General features: G+C 37.0%; 3 protein-coding genes across 3 annotated transcripts; 1 reads left to right on the top strand and 2 right to left on the bottom strand.

Moving 5' to 3' along the window:
- Positions 1-821: 821 nt before the first annotated feature.
- On the top strand, positions 822-17773 carry gucy2g (guanylate cyclase 2g). Its single transcript, XM_030121800.1, has 22 exons — positions 822-1287; positions 3434-3782; positions 3917-4041; positions 6086-6268; positions 6339-6483; positions 7471-7606; positions 7691-7794; positions 7910-8076; positions 8164-8304; positions 9174-9257; positions 9761-9865; positions 9962-10033; positions 10190-10358; positions 10494-10649; positions 11867-12044; positions 12201-12341; positions 12637-12829; positions 12981-13155; positions 13239-13337; positions 16344-16435; positions 17088-17195; positions 17326-17773. Exons 1-22 carry the CDS (start codon positions 922-924, stop codon positions 17419-17421), a joined length of 3384 nt encoding a protein of 1127 aa, XP_029977660.1. The 5' UTR covers positions 822-921; the 3' UTR covers positions 17422-17773.
- A 1148-nt stretch (positions 17774-18921) lies between these two features.
- tectb (tectorin beta) lies at positions 18922-21938 on the bottom strand. Its single transcript, XM_030122346.1, has 11 exons — positions 21798-21938; positions 21622-21697; positions 21341-21531; positions 20653-20804; positions 20472-20544; positions 20131-20234; positions 19909-19992; positions 19629-19791; positions 19383-19461; positions 19151-19183; positions 18922-19043 (listed from the first exon to the last, which is right to left on the bottom strand). Exons 2-11 carry the CDS (start codon positions 21686-21688, stop codon positions 18970-18972), a joined length of 1020 nt encoding a protein of 339 aa, XP_029978206.1. The 5' UTR covers positions 21689-21697; positions 21798-21938; the 3' UTR covers positions 18922-18969.
- Positions 21939-23646: 1708 nt separating this feature from the next.
- Positions 23647-25634, bottom strand: LOC115410401 (dickkopf-related protein 3-like). Its single transcript, XM_030122038.1, has 4 exons — positions 25132-25634; positions 24852-25026; positions 24512-24713; positions 23647-23937 (listed from the first exon to the last, which is right to left on the bottom strand). Exons 1-4 carry the CDS (start codon positions 25282-25284, stop codon positions 23877-23879), a joined length of 591 nt encoding a protein of 196 aa, XP_029977898.1. The 5' UTR covers positions 25285-25634; the 3' UTR covers positions 23647-23876.
- Positions 25635-25910: the final 276 nt, after the last annotated feature.

Below are 25910 nucleotides of genomic sequence, written 5' to 3'. Positions count from 1 at the left end.
TTGGGATTCTTGCACAGTGCTTTTTACTTTTTTTTGTGTGAGTTGAAACACATTTTTTAATGACCAGACATAGTTTTATTTACAAATGGCAAAATTTACCAAAAAATACAAAAAAAAAAAAAAAAGAAAAGAAAAGAAATATGCTTAACTCTTTGTTTGTAGTGTAGATCAAAAAACAAAATCAGAACACTAGTGTTGTTTCTATATTAGAGATTATTTCAGCAAATAGGCCATTTTAAATACCCAAAATCGAACAAAATGTCTTACAAGTATATGCATCATGTACTGGGAAAAAAATAATACGGAAAAAAAGAAAGAACATTTACATGATGTGCCAAATGCACATTTTAGGAAATCCAAACCCATACCAATACAGATAATAATACTAATTAAAGAAAAGAGATTACTCAAAAGTCCAATAGAAAAATAATTTACACACGGAGCTAGTGATACTTACATAAATTAAATAGTAAAACAAACTTTTTTTTTGTAGCTATGTTGTTATTTTCCCACATGCTCTGCTCTTCTATGCTATGATGGCAAAAAAAAAGACAAAATAAAAATCCTCCTTTGCATTTATACAGCAATATTCTATATTTAAGGCAATATATTGAATAAAACATCTCAGATATTATGTGAGATGCACATCAAATTTCATTATAGACTAAAACATGACTTATGTTAAGTTGTATATGATGACATTACTTCAAACCTGCAGGACACACTCATGAGAGGAAAAAATCTGCACCTTGTAGAATGATATTCAGTAAATAATGCCTCTTTGCCCCTCCCACTTACCTCCGTATTTTTTTTTAATTTTCTCCTCCCTTACCAACTGTCTGGTATCACTGGGGATTCTGGGTATTTAAGCCAGGTTATGAGCGCAAACCTCTTGCATCAAACACCCACAGGAATAGAGCGATGCTGAGTGTGTTACCTGCTTCTAGTATGAGCCCGATATTGGTGTTTCACTTCACACTTGTGCTCACTGCTACTGCTCTTATAAATAATGGCACCAATGGCTCTCATGCTTACAAGCTGCTGATTGGCTTCCAGGCTCCGTGGAACATGTCGTACCCCTTCAGCGCTCTACGGCTGGGTTCTGCAATACAGATAGCCGTGGAAAAGGTAAACAAAAATCCTTCCTTTTTGGGGAACTACACTCTGGATTTTGTCTTCACAGATACAGACTGCAATCCCAAAGCTTCCCTGGGAGGGTTCATACAGCAGGTGTGGAAAGAAAATGTCTCTGCACTTTTCGGTCCAGCTTGTCCTGAGGAAGCTGAGGTAGGCATCCTTTGTAAATATCAGATGTAATGTAATGGATGTAACTACAGAAATTGCATACACATCATCAAAATTTTGAGCTTTTAAATGTCAGAATCAAAATAAAACTCAGTATTTTTGGCACACTTTTTTTTGGTACTTTTTAACACCCTCCCTCTTCATGGAACTTTAACCCACTTAGAGTTAGGGCAGGGGTCTGCAACCCACAGCTCCAACAGCTACCTGTGGCTTTGTCAGGAAGGTATAGACATATGGAAATTAACCCTTTCATGCATACTGGTCACTACAGTGGACAGCTACTCTACAGCTGTTCTCTTGTATATTCACAGGTTTTATTGTTTTAGTTCCATATCAGTGGACACATATGCATCATCCCATACACTGCAATTCATACCATTACTGTAACTTTGCTTTTCTTGATAAACCAGATCTGCCATAATATGTTTTAGTGTAAATCAATTGCTAATTGTTATTAGACAGTAATTAGCAGTTTTCTTAATCAAAAAGTTTTTGGTTTTTTTTTGCATATTATCTCCATGACATGAGTAATAAGTGTGTTAAAATGTGAGACAACATCAAATTAGCTGCATGAAAAATGTTTTAATTTCATAGTTTTCACACAGTATATCACTTTCTGAGGATGGGTTTTAAATATGTTTCTTTGCTTCAAAAATTAATGCATGGTGTCCAGCTGATTGGACATTTTTGTAACTCCATGAAAAATAGGTTCATAAAAAAAATTTCAATCCAATAGTTTTTTTTTTCATGCCTTAAGATAAATAAAAACACTCAGGAAAAAATCCCGACAAAGATTCTCATAATTCATGCATGAAAAATCTAATACAATTAATCAATACTATAATTTTCAGGACATTTTACCCTGGCTTGTTGGTCTAGGGGTATATGATTCTCACTTGGGGTGTGGGAGGTCTTGGGTTCAAATCTCAGATGAGCCTGTTATCACTACTGGGGTGGGCAGCCATGGTCTAGAAGGTAGGAGAAGCAGCTTATGGCCATAAGCTTGTTGATTCAAATCCCCAGACCAGCAGAGAAATTGTTGGCTGATGTGTCCTTGAGCAAGGCTTTTTACCCCCTACCCCCCATTTAGATTAGATTAGATTTAATTTATTGGTCCCCGTGGGGAAATTCGTCTTCATTGACTGAAAACATTACAGGACAAAAAAATAAATAAAAAATTTCTCCCTGAGGTCCTAACACGACTGCCCACTGCTCCTAGTCTGCAGTGTGTGGTGTGTTCCTGCATGTTCAGCTAGTTATGGGTTAAAAGCAGAGGGTCAGTTTCAGTGTGTTGCATGTAAAATATACATAGACAAATAAAGATTCTTCTTCTTGAAAATTTTACTAGTTCTACTCCTAAGGCTCTTCTCATATTGTCTAACTTAAAAAAAAGCCCCATCTATACACAGAAGACGTTTTTTTAGAGCTGGAATAACTGAGAGAAACTTTAAACCTCTACTAGCCTCTACTTTAAACACTTGAGACTGTTTTAACTAGTAACACTGTGTGTATGTGTGTGTAATTGTTGCCCTGTCTGATTGAATAATGCTATAAATATTTGTGTAAATGTGTGTATACATTCATAAATACACCAAACATTTCATTATTGTAATGGAAATGCAAAGTTAAAGAACCAAATAATCATAAATAGGCTACCATATTAGAGTAGCCACCTTCAGGTAAAACATAGAAGAGTCAAATATTTTTTCCTGGCTCCAGACAGATTTTTTTTTTTTTTTTTTTAATTCAGGTGAAAAATGTCTCTTGTGATTGTAAATTCTATCTCTTTATGATCTCTGTAGGATTCTGGTCTCTGTAGGTCTCTGCATTTTACCCATTCTAATCCACATGCTCATACATTACCTAGCATAAGCATTAGCACATAGCACACACACATTGAGAGCATACACAGGGGACCAACTCCAGATCTTCATCAGTACCGCGGTCAAAGGCCCCGACAGGAGAATAAACCAATAAGTACCCGTTAAGCATCATCTAACCCTGAACTTTAAAAGGGTTATCAGTAACTTGATGGCTTCAAAAGAGTTTTACCATCTAAATTATCTATAAATATCACAATAAATATCCATTTTTTGCATAAGTTACAACAATTTTTACTTCCTTACAGGTCACTGGTCTCATTGCATCAACATGGAACATCCCTATGTTTGCTTTTGTCGGGCAATCCTCCAAAATGGACAACAATTATATATATGATTCCTATGTCAAAATTGTTCCCCCTCTTAAAAGAAGTGCAGAGGTCCTGGTGAAAACTTTGGAGTTTTTCAGATGGAGGCACGTTGCCATGATTGGAGGTGGATTAGAGTCAAATACTTGGGACAAAGTTGACGCTCTGTGGAAAACAATTGAGGAACCACTGAGAAGCAGATTTAAATTGACTGCAGCTGTCAAGTTTGACACCAGTGATCCTCGACTTGTTTACCGAAACATAAAATACATAGCAACGGTGGCCAGAGGTAAGAAAAGTGTGTTTATGCGCAGCTTTTGGAAACTGCTTTGTCTGGCACGAATAAAGCACACAACCCAGACGTTACCTCTTATGTGTTAATTCTTTTGTCATCTCTTTGAAATGTATTTTGCTGATCTCCAGTCATTGTGGTGCTGACAAACAGTGATGACTCAATGGGTCTGCTGATGGAGGCCGAGCGACAGGGTCTGATGAACGGAGAATTCGTCTTCTTCTTGGTGCAGCATTTTGAGGTCAGTTACAGCGTGGTGAGTAATAAACATCTACAGTTGCATATATGTTCATGCCCTGTCCACACTAACACAGATATTTCCTAAACAGATATTTTCTTTCCCCATTAACCCATAGAGACCCAAACAGCCACCAGTGACACAAACCATCTACAGATATAAAATGTTTCAGACTTGTTCATCCACTAATCCTATCAATCCATACAAATAATTGATGTAAAATACAGTTTGTCGTCTTTTCATGATCAATAGATATGACCCATTTGGACTTTCAGAGGCTCCATAGTTACCATGGAAACACCATCATCTTCTACAACATTGATTCACCTGTAAATCCACGGAGCTGGATCAATGACAGTGCAATTCAGTGCAGTCAGTTAGTAATATTTTTGCTGAAAAAGTAACTTTTTCTTCAGTTTTCTCTGTTTTGATATAATACACTTTGAATTTACTCTGAGTTTTCATGAACATCTACATGATCTGTGGATTAAATACAGGAAAATACATGAGTTACACCAAAAAAAAAAAAAAAAAGCAAAATACAGAGGATAATATACTGACAGTCAATAGAAACTTTGAGGTAGAAATGTATGCATATTTCTACTTGTAGGGGGGTTGTAATTATACATTGTGGGTTTATTGATGACTTAGTGTTCGGGTAGTTGAGATAATGATGAGTTGTCATGGTGTCACAGTTCATTGCACATGGGTTGGTCTCTTTGCAAAAGTGGACCAAATACACATTGAGCAATACTCAGTGGGTATCTGCACAATTTGAGGATTGGTTTTGAAGGCGTATATAAAGGCCTAAAAAAGGCCACCATTGTTAGTCCAGTGAACGGCATCATGCCACGTCTATCACATGAACAACATCTCTGGGCACTGGGTATGGTGGAGGCCGGTTTGAGCTACAGTGATATAGCCAGGTCTATGTATGGGCTGTTCCCAACCCACAATCAGAAACCTGGTTGAACACCACAACACCACAGGCTCTGTTGATGATAGACCGCATCCAGGGTGAGAGAGAGAGTGACAACTCCCAACCAGAACCGCTACTGTTGTGACTTTGTGTTTGGCAGGTGCCATTTTCTTTTGCTAAGTTTTGTGTTTTGAAATTATTCTTGAAACTTTAGATTTTTGTTTCTGTATGCCAATATCCTAAACGAATGATTCATATGAAAAAATTCCAGTTTAGGGTTTCAAAATAAAAATTGTGTCGAAAAATATGGTCTCCAAGTTTTCATTGACTGTGAGTGTATTAAAAAAAAGGCGATAAATCAGTTAAGAAAGGTTGAAATAGCGAAAAATTCATTTGTGAACTGCCACAAAAGTAGCAATGGGTCTTTATGGGTTAAAAAAAAAATTCTGTCCATATGACTTTCATCTTACAAAGTATCTCCGTCCACATGACAACGTAAAAACAAGTGCAAATCAGTACAAATGCTTGGACGAACCATTGTTTATGTTGGACTCTGTTGGACACCGTAGATAACATTGGACTTAATGTGTCAGAAGATGAACAGGAACTACAATTAAAGTTGTAAAGTTATTTGAGTTATTGGTTCTGGTTGTTGAAATGAATTCTTTACATTTTGCCTGAATGCTGGTCTGGTTTGTGTGCTGTCTGTGCTGGCCTCGATCATACACAGATTTACACAACTGGATTTGATGTTTCATGTGCAGTTTCATTACACAAAGCAATAACAGACATGCAGAAAATGGAGTGTCGTGTCATCAGTTTCCAATCTCTCAAGTTTCCCTGTCCATACGAATACATCCAAACTGGAGTTATTAAAAATCTCAGTCTTTGCGACCTAAAATGCCCTTTGCATGTGGAGAAAAAGCCCAAATGTTGAGAAAAAATTGCATTACGCCAAATATCCTCATTAGTGAAGACAGGGCATCAGTTTTTGTTGTACATTTAGAGCCTCAAAAAAGTTTGAAGGTAAAGAAACATAAAAGGAGGGTGATAATTTTGATTTAACCATGTTTTATAATGCATGTCATGATTTATGGTTTTCTTTTTCTCATGTGCATCCACTTAATTTTTCTTCCTGAGCAGGATAACTTGTGGAAATATGCCCTTAACAGCAGGATTAACCAGGCTGCTATAAGAGCCTTTGACATGGCCTTTATAATCGGCCAGAAATCCTACGACGGCTACGATTATTACGATTTCTTTGAACAAGTTTTTGAAAGACTCAAAGGCCGCCCATTTAGAAGCAACCTGACATCAGAAAGAGAGGTAAGAATGCAAAGAACACACACTGAATTCCAATTTGGAGGAAGCCTTACACATTACTTTGTTTTTTCAGGTTAGCCCTTATGCTGCCTACCTCCATGATGCGGTGCTTCTTTACGCTATGGGATTAAAAGAAGTCCTCAAAGATGGCAAAGATCCTCATGATGGACAGCAGCTTCTACGGAGACTGAAAAACAAGAACAGCATTCGATTTTATGGTAGTGGTTTTCATGACTCTGCTTTACTGATACCTTATTCTTAGTGGTTCCATGTATACAGCAAAGTTACAGTTAAAATGCTTTAATGATTTAACATGTTTTAAAGCAGGGGTGTCAAACTCATTTTAGTTCAGGGGCCACATTTAGCCAAATATGATCTGAAGTGGGCCAGACCAGTAAAATAATAAAAAAAATGTATAAACAGTGCCAACTCCAAACTTTCCTCAATGTTTCAGGGTGAAAAAAGTAAAATTAGTTTATGAAAATGTTTACATCTACAAACTATACTTTAAAACAATGTGAATAACAGAAACAAATTGAAATTTCTTGAGAAAAATAAGTGCAATTTTATCAATATTATGCTTAAGTTTATCATTTATACAAGTGCGTTACAATTTACAGATTACAGTGGCTCTACAAATACACAAAAACTTTAATAACAGACAGAATATTGGTGCAGTTATACTTCTTGTTTGAGGTTGTTCATATTTGTACAGGTTATTCTTTTTTTTTTGAGGAATGGTAGTTTGTTTTAGTATAAATACAGTAAAATTACATGAAAATGTTTACATTTACAGAGAGAAAAATTTGGAGTTGTCATTATTTATAAGTTAGTGTAATCGTATTTTACTGGTCTGACCTACTTTAGATTGAATTGGTCTGAATGTGGAACCTGAGCTAAAATGACTGTTAATATCTTCAGTGTAATTTTTGTATTTCACAAATTCATCCCACGGGCCGGAATGGACCCTTCGGTGGGCAGGATTTGGACCCTAGGCCACATGTTTGACACCCTTGTTTTAAAGTCATAAACCTTTTCAGGCTTCTTCACATGCAAGTTTTGAAAAGCACTTCTAGTCTTATTTTTATTTTGAGGAATTGATCTGTTTAGATTTTAGAAAGCAGTAACAGGAGATACGTCTAGGAGGTGAAGACACTTATTGGCATCATCAGGCAGTTGGATTCAGTCATGGTTTATCATTTCAGGTGCTTCTGGTTTAGTCCACTTTGATGACGATGGGGAGAGAAACCAAGACTATTCCATATATGACCTGCAGCATATGGGTGACACCACCAAGTTTGTTCCAATTCTCCACTTTGAAAGTCACACCAAAAGTGTCAGGTAATAATCAGCCATGCAATTAAAACAAAAATTCAAATACATGTTTTTCCATCAAATAAATGAACTCAAACATTATTATTTCAGGCCAACATCTATGTTTTCCTCTGTGATCTGGCCTAAAGGAAAACCACCTTCTGACAAGCCAGAATGTGGTTTCAACAATGAACTTTGTGAATGGCTAATCAATGGTAATGTCATACTTTACTTTATAAATACATAAATATTTTTTTTCGTAATACTACTGTTGTATAAAATGTGGTTGTATCTTATATTCAATCTATTTTCTGTCTTGACTGGACATAGACATCGCCCTGCTGGGTCTTTTGGTAACCCTCCCTGTCATCGGGGTACTTGCGGTCTTGTGCATCGGAATCCTCTTTCTGCAGAAGCTACGACTCCAAACCAAACTTGATGACTCCTGCTGGTGGTTGATCAGCTACAGTGATATCATGATTATCAGAGAGCCTGCGGTATGACCAAAAAACACACGCACTTGGATGTATCTGCCAACCCATACATTGTTCACATGCTGATTTGGTATGTTTCTTCACCTCCAGGGATTGCAGGGGTTATCTTTAAGTACCACAGCCAGTCAGACTGGGAGTGGGGGCTCCCAGTCCAACTTCTCCAACAATAGCTATAGCCTGAGGGACAAGGCAGGCAAAGAACATATCTACACCACAATAGGTCTCTATCAGGTACTAAGAATTATGAGTTTTATTTAACAGTTTTTGCATCAACAATCATTACAATATAGGTGACAGCATGTCAACATCCACACTGTTCATATAAGAAATACCGTAACATATAGACTAGCGCATTGACCCGTGGGGATCCACGGGTTCAAGATGAGGTAGTTTTATGCTGTTGTGTATTTGTGTATGCTGTACCGCATTTGTCCAGCAGTCACTGCCAAAGTGTTCTGGCCATAGCAATGTGATTGCTGTAAGGCTACTGTATTCCAAAATTACTAGTATCTCCCAAAATATTGGTCCTATCAACTTGCCTTTTTCGCTACTGTCTTCCTTGACCAAAAATACATGAGTATGCCAAACAGCAGCAGTCAGCTCTTTCCAGATTTTGTGTGAATCCCCGGACACACACATATGCATGCACACACACACACAGAGGCCACTTGCCTTTTATAATGTGGGTCACAGCAATTCTAGGTAATAAATCTTTTTACATGAAGCAAAAGGAAACCAAGAGAAAGCAACAGCCACTTTTTCCACTCTACCAAATACATTATCTATTTTGTCATTTTGCCATATAAAATCATTTCTCAATCTTAACATCTGTTGAATATTTGTAAAAATTTCAAGCAAGTATCCACTGTAAGTGGTTGCTTTTTTGGTACCATGGTATCTATCATGATGACCCACATTCAGTTTTGTTTGCAGTAGTCACTGAAACGGGCTCACACTCAAAACCATGCATAAGCCAATTTTTATTTATGTATTTCTTTAAAAATGCTCTCATTAATTAAAATCCCTGCGATCATCTTTCTTACTTAAACATTTGTGACAAAATACATGGCTAATTTTTTGTTTTCTTCTAATTTGTTTAGGGAAATCAAGTGGCCATCAAGTACATTAAGAATCACAGTGGCACGAACTTACAGAAACCGTCCATTGTTGCAGAGTTCAGCTTGGTAAAGATCATTTTTATTGTTTCTAACCATGAAATCCTTTACATGTTTGCTGTTGCAGTGTCTACTTAATGGATAATGTACAGCATTGTGAAATAAACCCTGGCAGGATGGTGCAGGACCATGACGTGAAGTGGGCAGATGGACATTATTCCATTTATTACATGGCTACTTCCTAATGAAATAAAAGTAGATTTTACAGTTGGAACTGCAAATACCATAGCAACAGCTGTTTCAGTTATTTCTAACAATGGTCTGCTACAGGAATACCAGACTGTAGGATGCTACCCAAGAATGGAGTTTTTAACAAAACCCTGTAATAATAAAGTCATGTAACGATTAAACCAGTGAAGAAAGTGTGACAATATGGAAAATGAATTATTTGATTTCACAGTTCTGCTTCAGCATGTATACTGTGTCCTTACAAGTATTACAGCCAACAGACATTTTCTATATCTGTGTAGAAATATACTATGTGCCTAATCATCGCACTCTCTTCAAAACAGATGAAAGAAATGAAACATGAAAACTTGGTGCAGTTTTTTGGGGTATGCATTGAACCACCTAACATATGTTTAGTCATACAGTACTGTAAAAAAGGAAGCCTGAAGGTGTGTATTTCAGCCTTTATCACACATTATAAAACATCAGGTCATTCATAGGCAGTTACCAGCTTTGTTGTTTAACTTTTTTTTTTTTTCCTGCAGGATGTTCTGAAGGCTTCAGATAATGAGCTGGATACGATGTTTAAGCTTTCTTTTGCTTATGACATTGTCAATGTGAGTGTGTTTTTATGCATATTTGCTTCAGTTAGTGTGTAGAGAATGTCTTTAACAAATGGGTACCCAAAAGGAAGACATTAAATTTAATTTTTTTGAGACATACATATGTTGTACTACAGATCTGTTGTCAATATATATCCATTTGTGTTTCAGGGAATGGAGTTCATTCACAAGAGTAACATGAAATTTCACGGCAACCTGAAGCCAAGTACATGTCTGGTGGATAGCAGACTCCAGATTAAACTCTCTGGCTTTGGACTGTGGGAGTTCAAATATGGAAGTAAAAATAAGACTGTTTCGCTGGAAAATCCAAACTATGAAGGTCAGTGGAATGATTCAGCTGGTAATATAGCAGCATGTGGAACTGGTATCTGTGTTTCTGTCATGTTATATGTATTCATGATTACAAAACACAGAGATTCTCAGTCACTGTGTTGTATGGATAACTTTGTTACAGAGATGTACTGGACAGCACCTGAGCTTCTGAGACAAGCTGGTCGTTCATTTAATGGAACGCCCAAGGGTGATGTGTTCAGCTTTGCCATGATCATGTGGGAACTAATGTACAATTCAAGGGCTGGTCCTTACGCTGACTTCAACCTGGAGCCAAAAGGTTGGCATGAAAAGACTGTTTTTTAGAAAGAGCAGTTACTTCAAATGAATTAAAAAAGAAAATCTAGCAGCTTTTAACTACAAAAATAATTACAAGGCTAACAACAAATATCTAATACACAGGAGTCAAACATGCGGCCCGGGGGCCAAATCTGGCCCGCCAAAGGGTCCAATCCGGCCTGTGGGACGAATTTGTGAAATACAAAAATTATATTGACGATATTAACAATCAATGGTGTCAAAATCATTTTAATTCAGGTTCCACATACAGACACATACAGTCCAATTAGATTTCAAGTGGGTCAGATCAGTAAAATATTATCATAATAACCTATAAATAATGACAACCCCAAATTTTCTCTTTGTTTTTTTCGTGTAAAAAAGTAAAATGACATGAAAATGTTTACATTACCAAACTATACTTGTACAAAAAACGTGAATAACCTGAACAAATATGAACAAACGAAAATGTCTTTAGAAAAGTAAATGCAATTTTACCAATATTCTGCCTGTTACTAAATGTTTTGTGCGATTGTAATGCACATGTGTTAATGATAAACTGATAAAACGAGGCAGAATATTGTTAAAATGTTAAAATTGCATTTGTTTTTCTTACAACAGTTCAAGTTGTTCATATTATTCAGATTTTTAAGGAAACTTTGGAGATGCAAACCTGATCATAATATAATTTTACTTTTTTCACTGTTGTTATTTTACTGGTCCGGCCCACTGGAGATCAAATTGGGCTGAATGTGGCCCCTGAAAGGAAATGAGTTTGACACCCCTGATCTAATAAGTCTGACAGATTTTTCTCAGAATCACACCCTCATCAAAAATACATTTGAGACTCACAGAAAACTGATCCAAAAAAAAAAAAAAAAATAATAATAATAATAATACATTTTATTTATAGGCACCTTTCTTGGCACTCAAGGACACCGTACGGTAAAACAGTAAAACAGGATAGTATAAAACAAGCAATAAAGCAGAGTAAAAAATAAAAAGCAGGTTAAAAAATTGGACAATGCAATTGTGTTCACAAAGAGAAAGAGGTCCTAAACAGATGCGTTTTGAGTCTGGATTTGAAGAGAGGGAGTGAAGGGGTGTTTCTGAGATCCGGTGGCATGGAGTTCCAGAGTACAATGTAGAAATGGAGCACAAATACAACTGCACTAAACTCAAACACTGCCAATACTCTAAGAATTCTGTTTCCTGCAGAGATTATCATGCAGTTGCGAACACCTTTCCAAGGAGAGCCTCTTCGACCAGCATTATCCGAACAACTATGTGATGAAAATGTCAACTCGCTGATGAGAGTCTGCTGGAGTGAAAACCCCGACCACAGACCACCGTTTGGGTCTATACGGAGACAGCTGAGGGAGACGTGCCCAGACAGGTTAGAATTTGAGATTTGTTATTTGCCCCAGACAAAATAAGATGAAGGTGAAGGTGTTCTCCTTGTCTCCACTTGAACAATACAGAAAATACTCTGGATCTGTACCCAAAAGCTTTTCAAGATAGCAGAGGCATCTAATAAATTTCTTTACTGTAGTCATGCAAATTTTCTGGACAATATGGTGGAAAAGTTGGAGAAATATGCAAATCATTTGGAGGAGGTGGTGGAAGAGAGGACCAATCAGCTCACAGCAGAGAAGGCCCGTGCAGACAAGCTACTCTCAAGTATGTTACCAAGGTAACGGATGCGACAGCATTAATATAATCATTTTAGTTTTGTGGTATTTTATGTATTAACCTTTATTTAACCAGGAAAAGACTCTTTGAGACAAAAAATCTTGTTTGTGATAGTGTCCTGGCCAAAACAGCAGATATAAAACACTGATGGATTAGTGATAGAGTACAATACTTAATTCATGTTCAATCTGAGGCCAAATTATACGAATGTACAACTAGTTCAATGGACTCAAGAGCTAGTTAAATAACATACAGTGGGCCTTATTTTGTCTTCTCTGTTGTTTCATTGGTTGTAGGTACATAGCAGATCAACTCATGTCAGGGAAGTCAGTGGAACCACGTAGCTACGACATGGTGACTATCTTCTTTTCCGACATTGTTGGCTTCACCTCCATGTGCTCTGTAAGCTCTGCGATGGAGGTGGTAACGTTCCTTAATGACCTCTACAGCCTCTTTGATGATATTATCAAGATGTATGACGTCTATAAAGTATGTACCACACACCTGTGTGACACTTTTTACCTTGCTTGCGAAAAAATGCTATTTTTTTAGATTAAAAAAAAAAATCAATTAATTGCTCATTCTGCTGTTGAGGGAAAATATTTCACCTTTTGAGATCCGTCTGCTTATATTTCAACAGGTAGAGACTATAGGTGATGCATACATGGTGGCGAGCGGTTTACCTATCAGTAATGACAATCAGCACGCACTGGAGATATGCACCATGGCTCTGCACTTCCTGAGTGCTATTAAGGTCTTCAAAATCCGTCATATGCCGATGGAGTGTTTGGCAATTCGGATTGGGATTCACTCAGGTAATAAACCCATTCACTGTTCTGTGGAGATCATTAAAGTATAGATGAGAATGTTTTATTTGTTTCTGATATAAACTCTGTAGGTCCAGTGGTTGCTGGAGTGGTAGGCACCACCATGCCTCGCTACTGCCTCTTTGGTGACACAGTGAACATGGCCTCCCGCATGGAAAGTAACAGCTTACGTGAGTGATGGGACCTAATTATAGATGTGCAGATTTGTTTTGTACTTGAAAACATAAGTATTTTGCCTTCATTGTTGGATCTACGTGATAAGACACAACACATACAATACTGTGCAAAATCCAAGCCAACATTCGTTTTGGTTCAGTAACGTTCTAATGTCCACACATATGCATTTCTCTGTCTCCATAATATAATACAATCCGGATATATGGGAAATATAGTAAAAACAAAAGTTTCAAGAAAAAACTGCTTCTACAAACCAAAGCATAGTATTTAGTGTGACCTCCCTTTGCACTTAACTGACTAAATCAACAGTCACTTTAAACCCATTCAATTCAGTTTTTTGTCTCTTTTAAAGTTGTGCACATATTCCCTGTATTTTCTTGTTGTATTTGAACTGGAAAAAAACAAAAAATTCCCAGGCAGTCTCGAAAGATATTAAAATGACTCTAACAACTATAATCCAGTGTGTTTTAGCATCAAGCCTTCATCAGGAAGTTAAAACAGCCAAACAAAAGTTTTGACTATAATACTACTAGACTATAACATGATATTTTTCAGACAAAGTGCCTCGGAAATCTCACACCAGTCAGTCATAACATTATGAAATGCCTTGGAATCCTGTGGTTTCCTGAGTACATATATGTTCCAATCCAAAGAGCACCTCACACAAAACACCATTTTTGAGTCCCAGAAACACTGCTTTAACAACAGTTTTTGTCAAAAAGCTTATTATTTTAACTGCTCTTTTCTGTAAATTCTGTCCAGTTCTTATGAATGAGATAGCATTAAGAACCTCACCTATGGGCCATTCTCCTTTTTCTGTCGTAAAACATACACTTGTGTATCACCATTATTACCCGGTGCGCAGACAAATGCCCACAAGACAAATGCCCAGAAGACAAATGCCCACAACCTTAATGAAAAAAGAGACAAATGCCCACAATTTGTAGTATGGCATTATTCCAATGGGGGAACTATATGAAGCATGCAAATATTGCAGATATTTTAAGTACATATGTACTGCAGATATCTACGTATGTAATCAGTATTCAGTTGTTAAGCAACAGTAGTCTAAATAGTTGTGTCATTGTAACATTATTGATACAGGATCTGAATAAAGCCTTTATTAGATAATAAGCCCTGCAATGAACTGGCGAAATGTCCAAGGTGTACCCCACCTTTGCCCATAAGTAGCTGGGATAGGCTCCAAGTGACCCCCATGACCCTAGTGAGGATAAAGTGGGTTCAGAAAATGAATGAATGAATGAATGAATGAATAGATAATAAATCAAAGAGAAAATTGTTTGTAGGATTTTGTTTTACAGACATTTTTTTAAGAAACCTCCAAGAATTACGTAAATACTGAGATCAGTCACCCATCACATTTGAAAAACTTGTTTAGTGTTTTATTAGTATTGATTAATTAAAATTAAAGTAACAATGTATACATACTACAGTTTTTCTGTCTACAAAGACTCAGCTTTGAGAAGTTGAAGTAGCTTATTTACAAATAAGTAGATTAATTTACCTACTTACAGTCATGCACTATTTAGTGTTAAAATTCCTTTGTAGTTGATTGATGTTTCTTAATTAGGTAATTAACTTTGCAGAGTGATAGTCATACAGCATGTACTGTATATCACACTTTGTGTACTGTTTGGGCTTGTAGTCAGTGTTTGTATTCAATGAAGGCTCACTGCCTTTTACCTGCATCACATAAAGGGTTGTGTTATCCACACCTTGATTTCTATAATCACTGCTGTATGCGGGGTACACCCTGGACATTTCGCCAGTTCATTGCAGGGCTTATTATCTAATAAAGGCTTAATTCAGATCCTGTATCAATAATGTTACAGTGACATAACTATTTGGACTATTGTTGCTTAACAACTGAATACTGATTACATATGTAGATATCTGCAGTACATATGTACTTAAAATATCTGCAATATTTGCATGCTTCATATAGTTCCCCCATTGGAATAATGCCATTCTACAAATTGTGGGCATTTATTGTTTTCATTAAGGTTGTGGGCATTTGTCTTGTGGACATTTGTCTTGTGGACATTTGTCTTGTATACATTTGTCTTGTGGACATTTGTCTTGTGGACATTTGTCTTGTATACATTTGTCTTGTGGACATTTGTCTTGTGGACATTTGTCTTGTATACATTTGTCTTGTGGACATTTGTCTTGTGGGCATTTGTTTTGTGGTCATTTGTCATGGAATCTTATTACCCCGCCCTCCAAAGGGGAGGCAAGGGGTATTGTTTTTGGTTCAGTTTGTTTGTTTTTTGTTTGTTTGTTTGTTTGTTAACACTCTAGCAGCAAAACTATTGGTTGAACTCATACCAAATTGGGTTATAGATTGTCAGTGACCCAGAATAGATGTTATTACATTTTGGGAAAAGTAGGTCAAAGTTCAAATATTTTTATGAATTTTTAAAATCTTTTTTTTCCCCATTTACTTACCATGGACAAAATTTCAAATGTCTGTAGCAGCAAAACTATTGGTTGAATTCATACCAAATTGGGTTTATAGGTTGCCAGTAACCCAGAATAGATGTGGTGACATTCTGGGAAAAGTAGGTCAAAGTTGAAATTTTTTATGAATTTATTATTATTATTTTCTCCCATTTACTTATAATGGACAAAATTTCAAATGTCTATAAAACAGACATTTTGTTTCTATTTACTTTAAATTTGGTACATACATAGGGGCAACTGATGTACTGACTGATGTCATCATTCATAGACATGATGACATCAGCTGGATCGATGCCAAAATAAGCTACAATACATGCGAGGGGAGGAGTCTGTTGTGCCTGGCACCAAATATCATTATAAATATTATACAAGACTAATTATGTGACTTTATGTTAATGCAAATGATACATAGCAGTTCAAACAGTGAACATTTATCTGACCTTTGTGAATGCTTCCTTCAGGGTAGATACTGTATATGTCTTCTCTGTATAATTCATTCATTCTATTTTATTCAGCCTTGAAGATTCACATATCTCAGTCCACTGCTGACATTCTAGTCCAGGCTGGATCTTTTTCGATGGAGGAAAGAGGAGAAATTGAAATGAAGGTGACTTGACATATTAACCCATAAAGACCCAGTGCTGCTTTTGTGGCAGTTTCCAAATAAATTTTTCTCAGTTTTTATCCTTTCTTAAGGGATTTATCATCATTTCCTCGAATATTATGTTCTATATTTTGCATTTTTAAGTGAAAACCAGGTATTTTCCTATATTTAATGTACTGATTGTGTAGATTTAAGTTGAGGGTTTTTATGTCCAAAACAGAGCAAACTGAAGAAAAAGATATATTTTTGTGCAAAATACGTATATTATTAACTGTATATAAAATTATCGTCTCCAACCACTGTCATTTATCAAACTACATGTGTTTTATTGGTGGATCAATGTTTTAGAAGATGGTGGTGTTTCCATGGTAACTACAGAGCCTCTGAACGTCCAAATGGGTCATATCTGATGACCATGAAAAGATGACGAACTGCCTTTTACCTCAATTATTTACATGTATTGATAGGATTAGTGGATCAACAGGTATTAAACATTTTATATCATCGAATGATTTTGGTCGATATATGCTAAAACTAGTAAAATAAGAAATAAGAAACTGGTCGCTGGTGGATGTTTGGGTCTTTATGGGTTAAGATGCTTTTGTCCAGCAGTTTTTGACACATGTAACCACTGCATGATTTCTCTCCCTGACAGGGTAAAGGGTGTCATAAGACCTACTGGCTACAGAGCAAACATGGATTTAATCCTCTTGTAATTGCTCACAGCTCTCCACCAGCTGACAGTCTCAAATCACAGACAGAGGTACAGTCAGAGATCACACTCCCTGTTGGGTGGCTGCTTTATTACCATATTGCTCTTAATGAGCTGAACTACTATGGTGTTTGGTGTGATAACCTGTATTTTTAACTCAGCTGTAATGTTTCTGCCCCAGAAACCAGGAATGGCCAAAGCTGCTGAGAAAAAAACACAGAAAATCCTGATTAAAGCTCAGGCAACAGAAGCGTTGATTCCTGCAGTGAGCATCTAACAACCAATGGAGGTTCTGATCATACTCAACATCGACTTTTTTCTGGCAAAAATTAGAAATAACTGGAAATAACATGTTGGTGTATCATACAAAAGGTGTTGTGAAGTAGACAAATCAGGCCAGACTTCTGTCTTTGGATGCTGGTTAAGAGGGCTAAAAATCTTTACAGAGTTGCAAAAACATTGATTAATTTATGTTTTTACTGTGATATGACTATGATATACTTCTGTTATGAAATAGAACCTGTAATGATTAAATAAACTGAGCTGTAAAAGAGTCCAAAGGTCAGTTTTGGAAATAAACCAATAAAAACCCCATCCTAGCACAGCTGAGAACTTATGGAAGAGACAGCTATTACATAAAACTACGGTTGAGAGTGTTTTTGCAAAAATTTTGTTATTGACTGATACTGCTAAGCAAAAAATACATAAATAAATCTGATTATCACAAACCTTTTGCAAACCCCCCCCCCCCCCCCAAAAAAAAAAACAACCAATCAATTCATCATTGCTTGTAATACTGTCAATGTTACATAAAAATAATAATAGTAGTAATAAGTAGTAATAGTAGTTTCAACAATGCATAATGCAAATATAATTTTGAATAATAACTGAAAATACAGTACATTAAAACTGTTAGTGTTTTATAATTAGAATGATTCTTGCTAATGAGTTTTTAAATGAAATAAAATGAAAATGTAATTAGAATTCTACATATATTTAATAATCTGCTATTTTGTTAATATAACTATAAATAATTATTACATTAAAGCTGCATGAGCCCAAATGATTGAAAAAAAGGAAATCCCATAGTTGAAAATATTAAAAATATATAATACTTTTAGTCAAAATCAGAAAGTGAAGCTACTTTACAAAGCATCTGAGTGAAGTACACTGAATCTTAACAGAAACTAGCAATAGCAGTGTCAATCATATATTAAACGCTCCTACGTGTCTGAAAAAACTTATAAATTGACAAAAACTCCCAACATGATATAAAGTATGTACAGGCTGAAAATAACATCCTCATTTGGGGATAGAATTCCTGTTTCCCCTCAGACCACTTGAATTAAAATCTGCTGAAATGTAATTATGGAATTTTTGGACATTATCAGAAACTATCAAGCCCTGCAGCTTTGATATACAAAATATTCATCATTTCATTGTCAATAGTTGATTCATTTATCTATTTTTTACACATCCAACTTTTTTGTGCATCATTTCAATTAAGGTAGACAAAGAACAATTGCAAACTGTATTTATTTTAGTTTTTATTGGAGAAAGATGTGAAGAAATGTATGTAATGTTAATAATATTATTACCTATAAACAAATCCATCCACAAAGCCTCATTATGAGCTAAATACAACGTGAGATAATATTTCATAATTGTAATATTTCTATGTGTGGGGGAGAAATGCATTCACACACTCCCTGAGTCCGGGGTGAAGCTCCCCTCTGTGTGTGTGTGTGTGTATGTGTGTGTGTGTGTGTGTATATTATATAAAGAATGATGTATGAATGCGACCGAATAAACATGTAATATTTTGTTACATTCTCGCTCCATTTATTAAACCACAACATGTGTTTATCAGGACCACCAGCAGGATGAATAGTGATGTGCCTGTAGTGGAAAGTGCAAAAAAAAAAAAAGATTAAGTGAATCAAATTCCAAAGAAAGTTGAAGACATTTTCAGCAGACACAAATTTAACTGCATCATATATGTTTACCTAATATGTGTCCATTATTGGAGGACCCATAACCTGTAATGGTATTAAAGAAAAAACACATAAATTTATAATTCAATTGAGATATTTTTATTTAACTTCATGTAACTTATCAGTATTCTGAAAAGGGGAGTTTCATGCGACATTACGTAACTGCTTTTCATTTACAAATAAAATGTAAAAGTCCATTTTGTCATAGATGCTTCAAATGTACAGGTAGCTTAAGGAACTGTACCTTTAAGGTGAAACTCGGTTGTAAGGACTCCTCCATTTGGATCTGTCTGAGCTGTCAGACTTCTGACAGAGCAGGGGCTCTAAAGGACAAAAGGACACAAGTGTCTTCAGGGACACTATAAAAATGCCAATTACGGTGAAACTGATACGACAGAATCACTGATAAAGAAAAATGCATGCAGTATTTAAAGCATCACAGGGAATGAGATGAAAATCAAATAAATACTTCACTGGTGTTCGTACTCACTGGCAGACATATGAGCCGCTCTCCATCACATATCTGAACCTCACAGTGAAGCCAGACTGTAGAAACTTTCTCCAGTCGTTGGAAGCGGAACGAGTTAAACTTGAACATGGATCGGCTGTCTTTGGCGTTCTCAAATATAGTCACAGTATTGTCAGATGAGCAGCTACAAAAAGAGAAGTTATTTCTTAGACATTAGGTTTAATAATCCACACACACAGACAAATAATAGTAACATCATTATAAGTTACAATTAAAAAATCTGCAGAACATGAAGCCCTGCCTGTTAATGATGAGACTCCACCGCTTCTTGTCCGTTGAATAAGGAGTAGGAGTAGCCCAGCAGTTGTTTATGACAACTTTGAATCTGTGTAATAAATGATAAAATAGATCAGAAACCTGTAGGTCACCTGTAGGCCTTTAGAACTGTGAATATAATTCAGAAATATAAAAGCATTATAAGCATAAATGTAACAAACAAACAAAAAAATTGAAATCAGTACACCTGTTACTAAGTCCTTTTGCCTCAATTCCGATGAAGACTTCAGATCCAATTTCAGATGTATCGATCACATACGGGGCATCCTTTGCATAAAGGAATTTAGAATTCTGCAAAATATATGCATTTCATTTAGGTTTTGTTGTCTTTTATCAGCTGATTGTGACTTTTTTTTATCCCAGGACAGCCACACACAAAAAAATAACTCGTAATGCTTTTAAGTGCCCACAGACTCATACTGTACACACACAGTGTATTATAAGATGCATCTAACAATAGCATAATGTTGCATTTAAGATGGTTACAGGCATCCACTGGAGAGAGTGTATCTATGAGCAGGTACTCACCGTGAACACATTCATAGACAACTGTGACCTAAAAGTGCCTAAACTCCCGTTGTTGACATAAACTGTAGCCACTCTGGAAAAAGCAGAGGGTTTAGTAAAAACGCTGCAAGTCATTGGGTTAGAATGCACATGTCCTCCATACAGTAACTGTGGTCGCCTCGTGTCCTGGATTGATGCTTACCTTTGGCTAAACACTGCGTTATTTACCAGGTAGGCTGCTCGGTATATGCAGCTGAAGGTGTAGTTGACCGGCTGGTTTCTGACGGTGAGTGAAGTATCGTTGGACACAATGGAGTTATAGAAGACGTACTTTGGGTCTTTGCCGGGCATGTACTGTAAGAAGATGTGGTACCCAGATTAAAAGAACAGGGAGTTTTGGTCGTAGGGGCCAAAGTTTTAGTCTTGTCATTCAATCTTCTTCTAACTATTGGCAGAAAAATATATGGATTTTGTGTTAACTGCCTTTTAAGGTTTTAAAGGATTTTTTAATTTATTAGAATAAGTTCAGTTGCATAAATAAAGAAACTGTTTATTCTTTATTCTTTACCTCTGTCCTTGTGAGTTAAAAATCCAGCTGACTGTCTGTGCCAAAATGTATTAACAGCCTAATATGAGGTTTCATGATTTACTTAATGAAAACCAGTGAATACCCTGCAGTTTGAGCTGCAGGGGATGGGAAATAACAGAAAGGGAGATTTTTTTTTTCTTTTTTTCTAAAAAAAAAAGTCTTTAACTTTACAAATTTCACCAGTTGCTTTAGCCTGAAAGGAATTCCAGTGGCATTCATAGACTCAGATCTGATTTGGTGTCATATGTAAGAGCTAACACATAGACAGATCACAGCAGACATGCTGCTCCTGGTGTCTCACCTCAGACTGGGTGCCACAGTACGAGTGGTTTTTGGGTGTTAGGTCTGGGATGATGAAGCGGTAGTAGCCAGAGCTGTGGATCCCATTGTAACAAACCCCACCTAAAGACAGCTGTTCAATCTCCCAACCATAAGGACACTCGGGGACATTGGCAATAATGGCATTGGGAAAACACGACACCATAACGTAATCTAAAAGATGAGCAAAGCATTGACACAGGCATTAGAAGTAGTCTACAGTAAAAGCTTAAAAAAGGGGGTTATGTTTTATTTTTATTTTACCTGCTTTTTGAGGTGGGCAAGTCCATGCAACAGGCAACAGCATTAACAGTGCACTGACAAAAGCCATAATGTGATGCTGCAGACAGATGTAAAAATGTGAGACTTATTCCAACTGTATAAATGACTGTAAATAAACTGAAAAATAAAAAAAACAAAACAAAAAAAAAAACACTCACCTGTTGTAGAAAACACGCAGGGCTAATTTGATGTCAGAGGGTCTTCATGACTCTGCGACAGGTTTCAGAAACTCTACAACTCACATCTTGAAAACTTGTTGAGACCTTTTATACTTTCACAGGTAAGACCAATTGACTTTCCCCCATTCTTCTTTCTCTACTTTCCCCTTTTGGCAGGATTAGTTTGAGAGCTCCATTGTGGAGCAGCTCACAAAAGCTTTCTGTGCTGGTGGGACATTGACTTTCAAATGACCGCTATCTCATGGGATTAGCACTCAGCATGCTTGATTCACCTTTACCGGAGATGTGCATTCATGAAATGTGTTGAGAGAAAACAGAAAGAAACGTGGGGGTTATTGTGTTTACTAATAATAATCATTCTAATCAAGGTTGTAGTAAAGGACAGAAAGTTACATGACTTAGAAGGTCAAAATCTAAATCATACTCACACTTAAACTATCTTGACAAAACTACAAAAATACTGTCATAGTCAAACACTCTTCTTATCGTCTCACAGTTCATGTCAAATATTATGAGTAGCTGATGTCTGATTCAATATTTTCTATTTTTCTGACAAGTTTTAGTTCTTTCAGCTGACCAGAGAAAAGTAAGAGGTGATCTGCTTTGGTCTTCAAAAACACCATCTGTCAATGTATCTAAAAAGTGCTGAAGTAAAGTTGTCATGGACTAGTTTTTCTTGTCATTCAACTTTGAAGAAAGAAAAGGAGTAAGAGAAAAAGACAGCCTTGTTTGCTCTCTTTGTTCCCTTGTCCGTTCTTTAAGAACATGACACCATTTAAGAAGCTAAATAGTGCAAACAGACATGTATAGATACCTTCAAAATGTGATGGTAGCGTTGATAAAAGTAGGCATACACTGGTACATAGTGTTCCTAAGTGGAGATGATAGGCCTCTGTTTTTCAGCTTTCAGCTATATAAAGTTTCACACAGTCTTGTGCTATTAGATAGCGCTTTTGTTTCTTGATTCTGTGTGGGTGAAATGTGTGCTTTCATACGAGTTTAAAGCATGTTGTCTAACACTAACTTCAGTAATAATGTTGATATAACTTTCTTTCCCTTTACTTGAGTCAGCGGGGGCTCTGAATTTGCTCTGTCCTGAAGACAGGTGATGATGCAGGTTTCAGTAGTTTCACAGACAGTTTCACAGCAACCTTGTTTATAGTCATTAAATCTGCAATGTGGCAACTATCAAATAAGTCTGAAATCTGTCTTGTTTGTAACAGGTAGCTCCTTTTACAGATTCAAATAGCTCCTGGCAAAGTCTTGATGATAAAAGACAGCTGTAAGACGATACCTAAGAAGTTAGACACTAATGTCCTTCACCCAGCAATTTAAGGGGCAGACTGCAGACGATTAGCATGTGAATAGAGCAACGAGGGAATTTGTAAGGAGTAGTCCACAGAAGATATCGATCTAAGGATGGGTCAAGGGACAGCTAGACTTACAGCTTCTAGTGGCGGTGACAATTAAGAGCTGCAAGATTCCACCATGTTATATAACTGCTGCCTGCAATCCCAGAAATGTGCACAGTGTGTTCAGAGGGTGACAGGGTTCATTTGCATATAAATTAATAGTCTACGTGAAGCCTTAAAACAGTACTGAACTTGACAAGCTACACTTTTTTTTGTAATACTGACAAATGTTTTGTTAGTTTTCACAGAAAGGAGGCTGTAGTCAGTTCAGTTTCAGTGCAGATACAAAGGATTGTGATCATATTTCATCTTTCTGAACTTTCTCTTGTTTCTCTGTTTTTAAAGCTTTGTGAATGATTCAAGGAGGTTTATGGAGAAGTGACAGCAGTTAATCTAAAAAAGATAGTAGCACAATGGCCTTTAGAAACATTTTCTTTTAATTCTTTAAATGGAAGAAGAATAGACATTTCAAGACCAAAAAAAACTAAATGCATTGGGATGTTAGTGTAAGACACACCATGACCTATATGAGGCCAGCTAGAAACAGTAGTGCTTGTGTTAAAATAAAAAAAGAGAAAATACATACATTTCTTTATACAGTTATAAACATATTTACACATAAATAAGTTTAATATTGATGCTTGCATCAGGGTTTTGGCACTTGGCATGTCCAACTCGTGTGGTCCAGCTGGTAAATGAAATCCCTCCTGAAACACAAATGAGGTCAACTTACATCCTGTAGTTTATCTTTAAAAAACAAACAAACAAACAAAAAAAACAATTGTACAGTGCATGGTATTTTAATGGTTTAAAATGGAAAATCTGTGAATGCTAATGCAATTATATAGAGATTGTCTTAGAGTCTGTGTTCTGCAGGGAGCTGGTAGTTTGGTTATGTTTCACAATGTTACCACTGTAGAGGAGCACAATAGGAACACTGAGGTGCTCATGAATGAACATAAGTATTTATGCAGAAAAAAATTATATAGACTGTCATCATGGATGGATTAGTTTGCCAATACCCACAAAGGATCAGCTTCAAGCAGAACACAGACCCCAGCATGAAAGCCTCCTAATGGGAAAGCATGCAAAAATCTTACACACAGAACTTTTAAAGCAAATTAAGAATATATAGCAGTTAACTGAATCTACACTGGGATGACAAGACATTTTGGATTCCGCACCTATCGATGACTTCAGTGAGTCATTTTGATAAATTTTTTGCAAATTTCAGAAGCTGAGCAGATACAGAAGCAGCTGTGTTTTCGGTGTTATACGTACTCTCTCCAGTAAGGTGCACTATTTTCACGGCACAGCAGTCCTTCATCACATGGGCAAATCTGGTTGATGCTGAATGCCAGGCCGCCATCGGGAACGTAGCAGCTTTCCCCGCGAATCAGCCGTCTCTTGCACACAAGTTCACCGTGGTGTCGGGCACAGCACATGGATGTCCCACAGTCCCTGTCCACTTTACACCTGGCACCTAAATGATCAGAACATGATGCCTCAGGTTACATTGTTAATATACAAACAGATAAAGACTCTAAATGACCCCCCTTGCATGTAGAGTTTTCACATTAAACATTTCATGCCACATTAATTTTAAGTCGTTAAACCTTACCCTCTTGTCCATTGGGGATGCTGCGATGGCACTTCCCAAACATACAGCTGAGTCCACGGACACACTGAGTGTCTCTCCGACAGTACTGACCCTCTCCTCTCAGAGGTACGCACAGACCAAAGTGACGATCACAGGAGAAACCCCGACCACAGGCCCTGTCATGGTCGCATACAGCCTGTACAAACATAAACATCTACGTTTTAACACTCTTGAAATAAGAGTAGACCCCGTTGAAGAGGTGATATTTTAACAGTACAGGATGCAGTTTTATAAATCTTACCGTGATGGGTTTGGCTACAGGAACAGTGTCCATAAGTGCCTTTGCGCCTTCTTTGGGAGGGCTGTGAGGCATGTTGAGCATCCAAGCCCATATGCGAGCTTCAGTGTAGGTGAAGCAGAGAAGCAGGCAGATAAACCACAGGTTTCCCAACATTTCCAGGACACAAAAAAAATAATAATAAAAAAAAAAAATCTAGTTGTGTAGCAAGAAGGACTGAAAACTTAGCCCGACTGGTCAAAAAAATAGAGGTACCTCAAGACGGATTTATTAAAAAAAATGAAAGATGAATTGGATGTCCTATCAGGGTGGAAAATCCAAAGATAAAGGTCGGATTTGGTGGAGAGAGGCAGTGCTAAGCAGAGTAGGGAATGACTGGTTCTCCTTCTACTATGACTTTTTATAGGTCAACAAGGCTTGACTCCCCCCCACCATCACAACTACCAGGCTGTTTGTCTAAGCAACAGGGTAGGAGGAGACAATTAGTTGTTAATGGATTAACTAAATTGCCCAGGTCACCCCCCACAGCCAGAAAATAGTGGCAAAATGACCAGTCACGGAGCTGGAAAGTGGGGAGATGGGGCCGGGAGGGGAGGGACGGACGTGATGGGCTGACAACGGCTTCACACAATGGAGTCAGGACAAGCACCTCTGTGTGGTTATCTCCCCCAGACAAACAACACAGAGGACAAAAGCAGACAAATGTATGACATGTTTCGCTGCTCTCTGAGTGACAGCTTAGACACCGTGGGTCCTGACCCCTAAACTCTAGGCAAACAGTC

This window comes from Sphaeramia orbicularis, chromosome 19, assembly GCF_902148855.1.
Source record: "Sphaeramia orbicularis chromosome 19, fSphaOr1.1, whole genome shotgun sequence".
Classification (NCBI taxonomy): domain Eukaryota; kingdom Metazoa; phylum Chordata; class Actinopteri; order Kurtiformes; family Apogonidae; genus Sphaeramia; species Sphaeramia orbicularis.
Note: the sequence above shows the minus strand (reverse complement) of the source record. Positions and strands in the feature narration are given on the sequence as shown.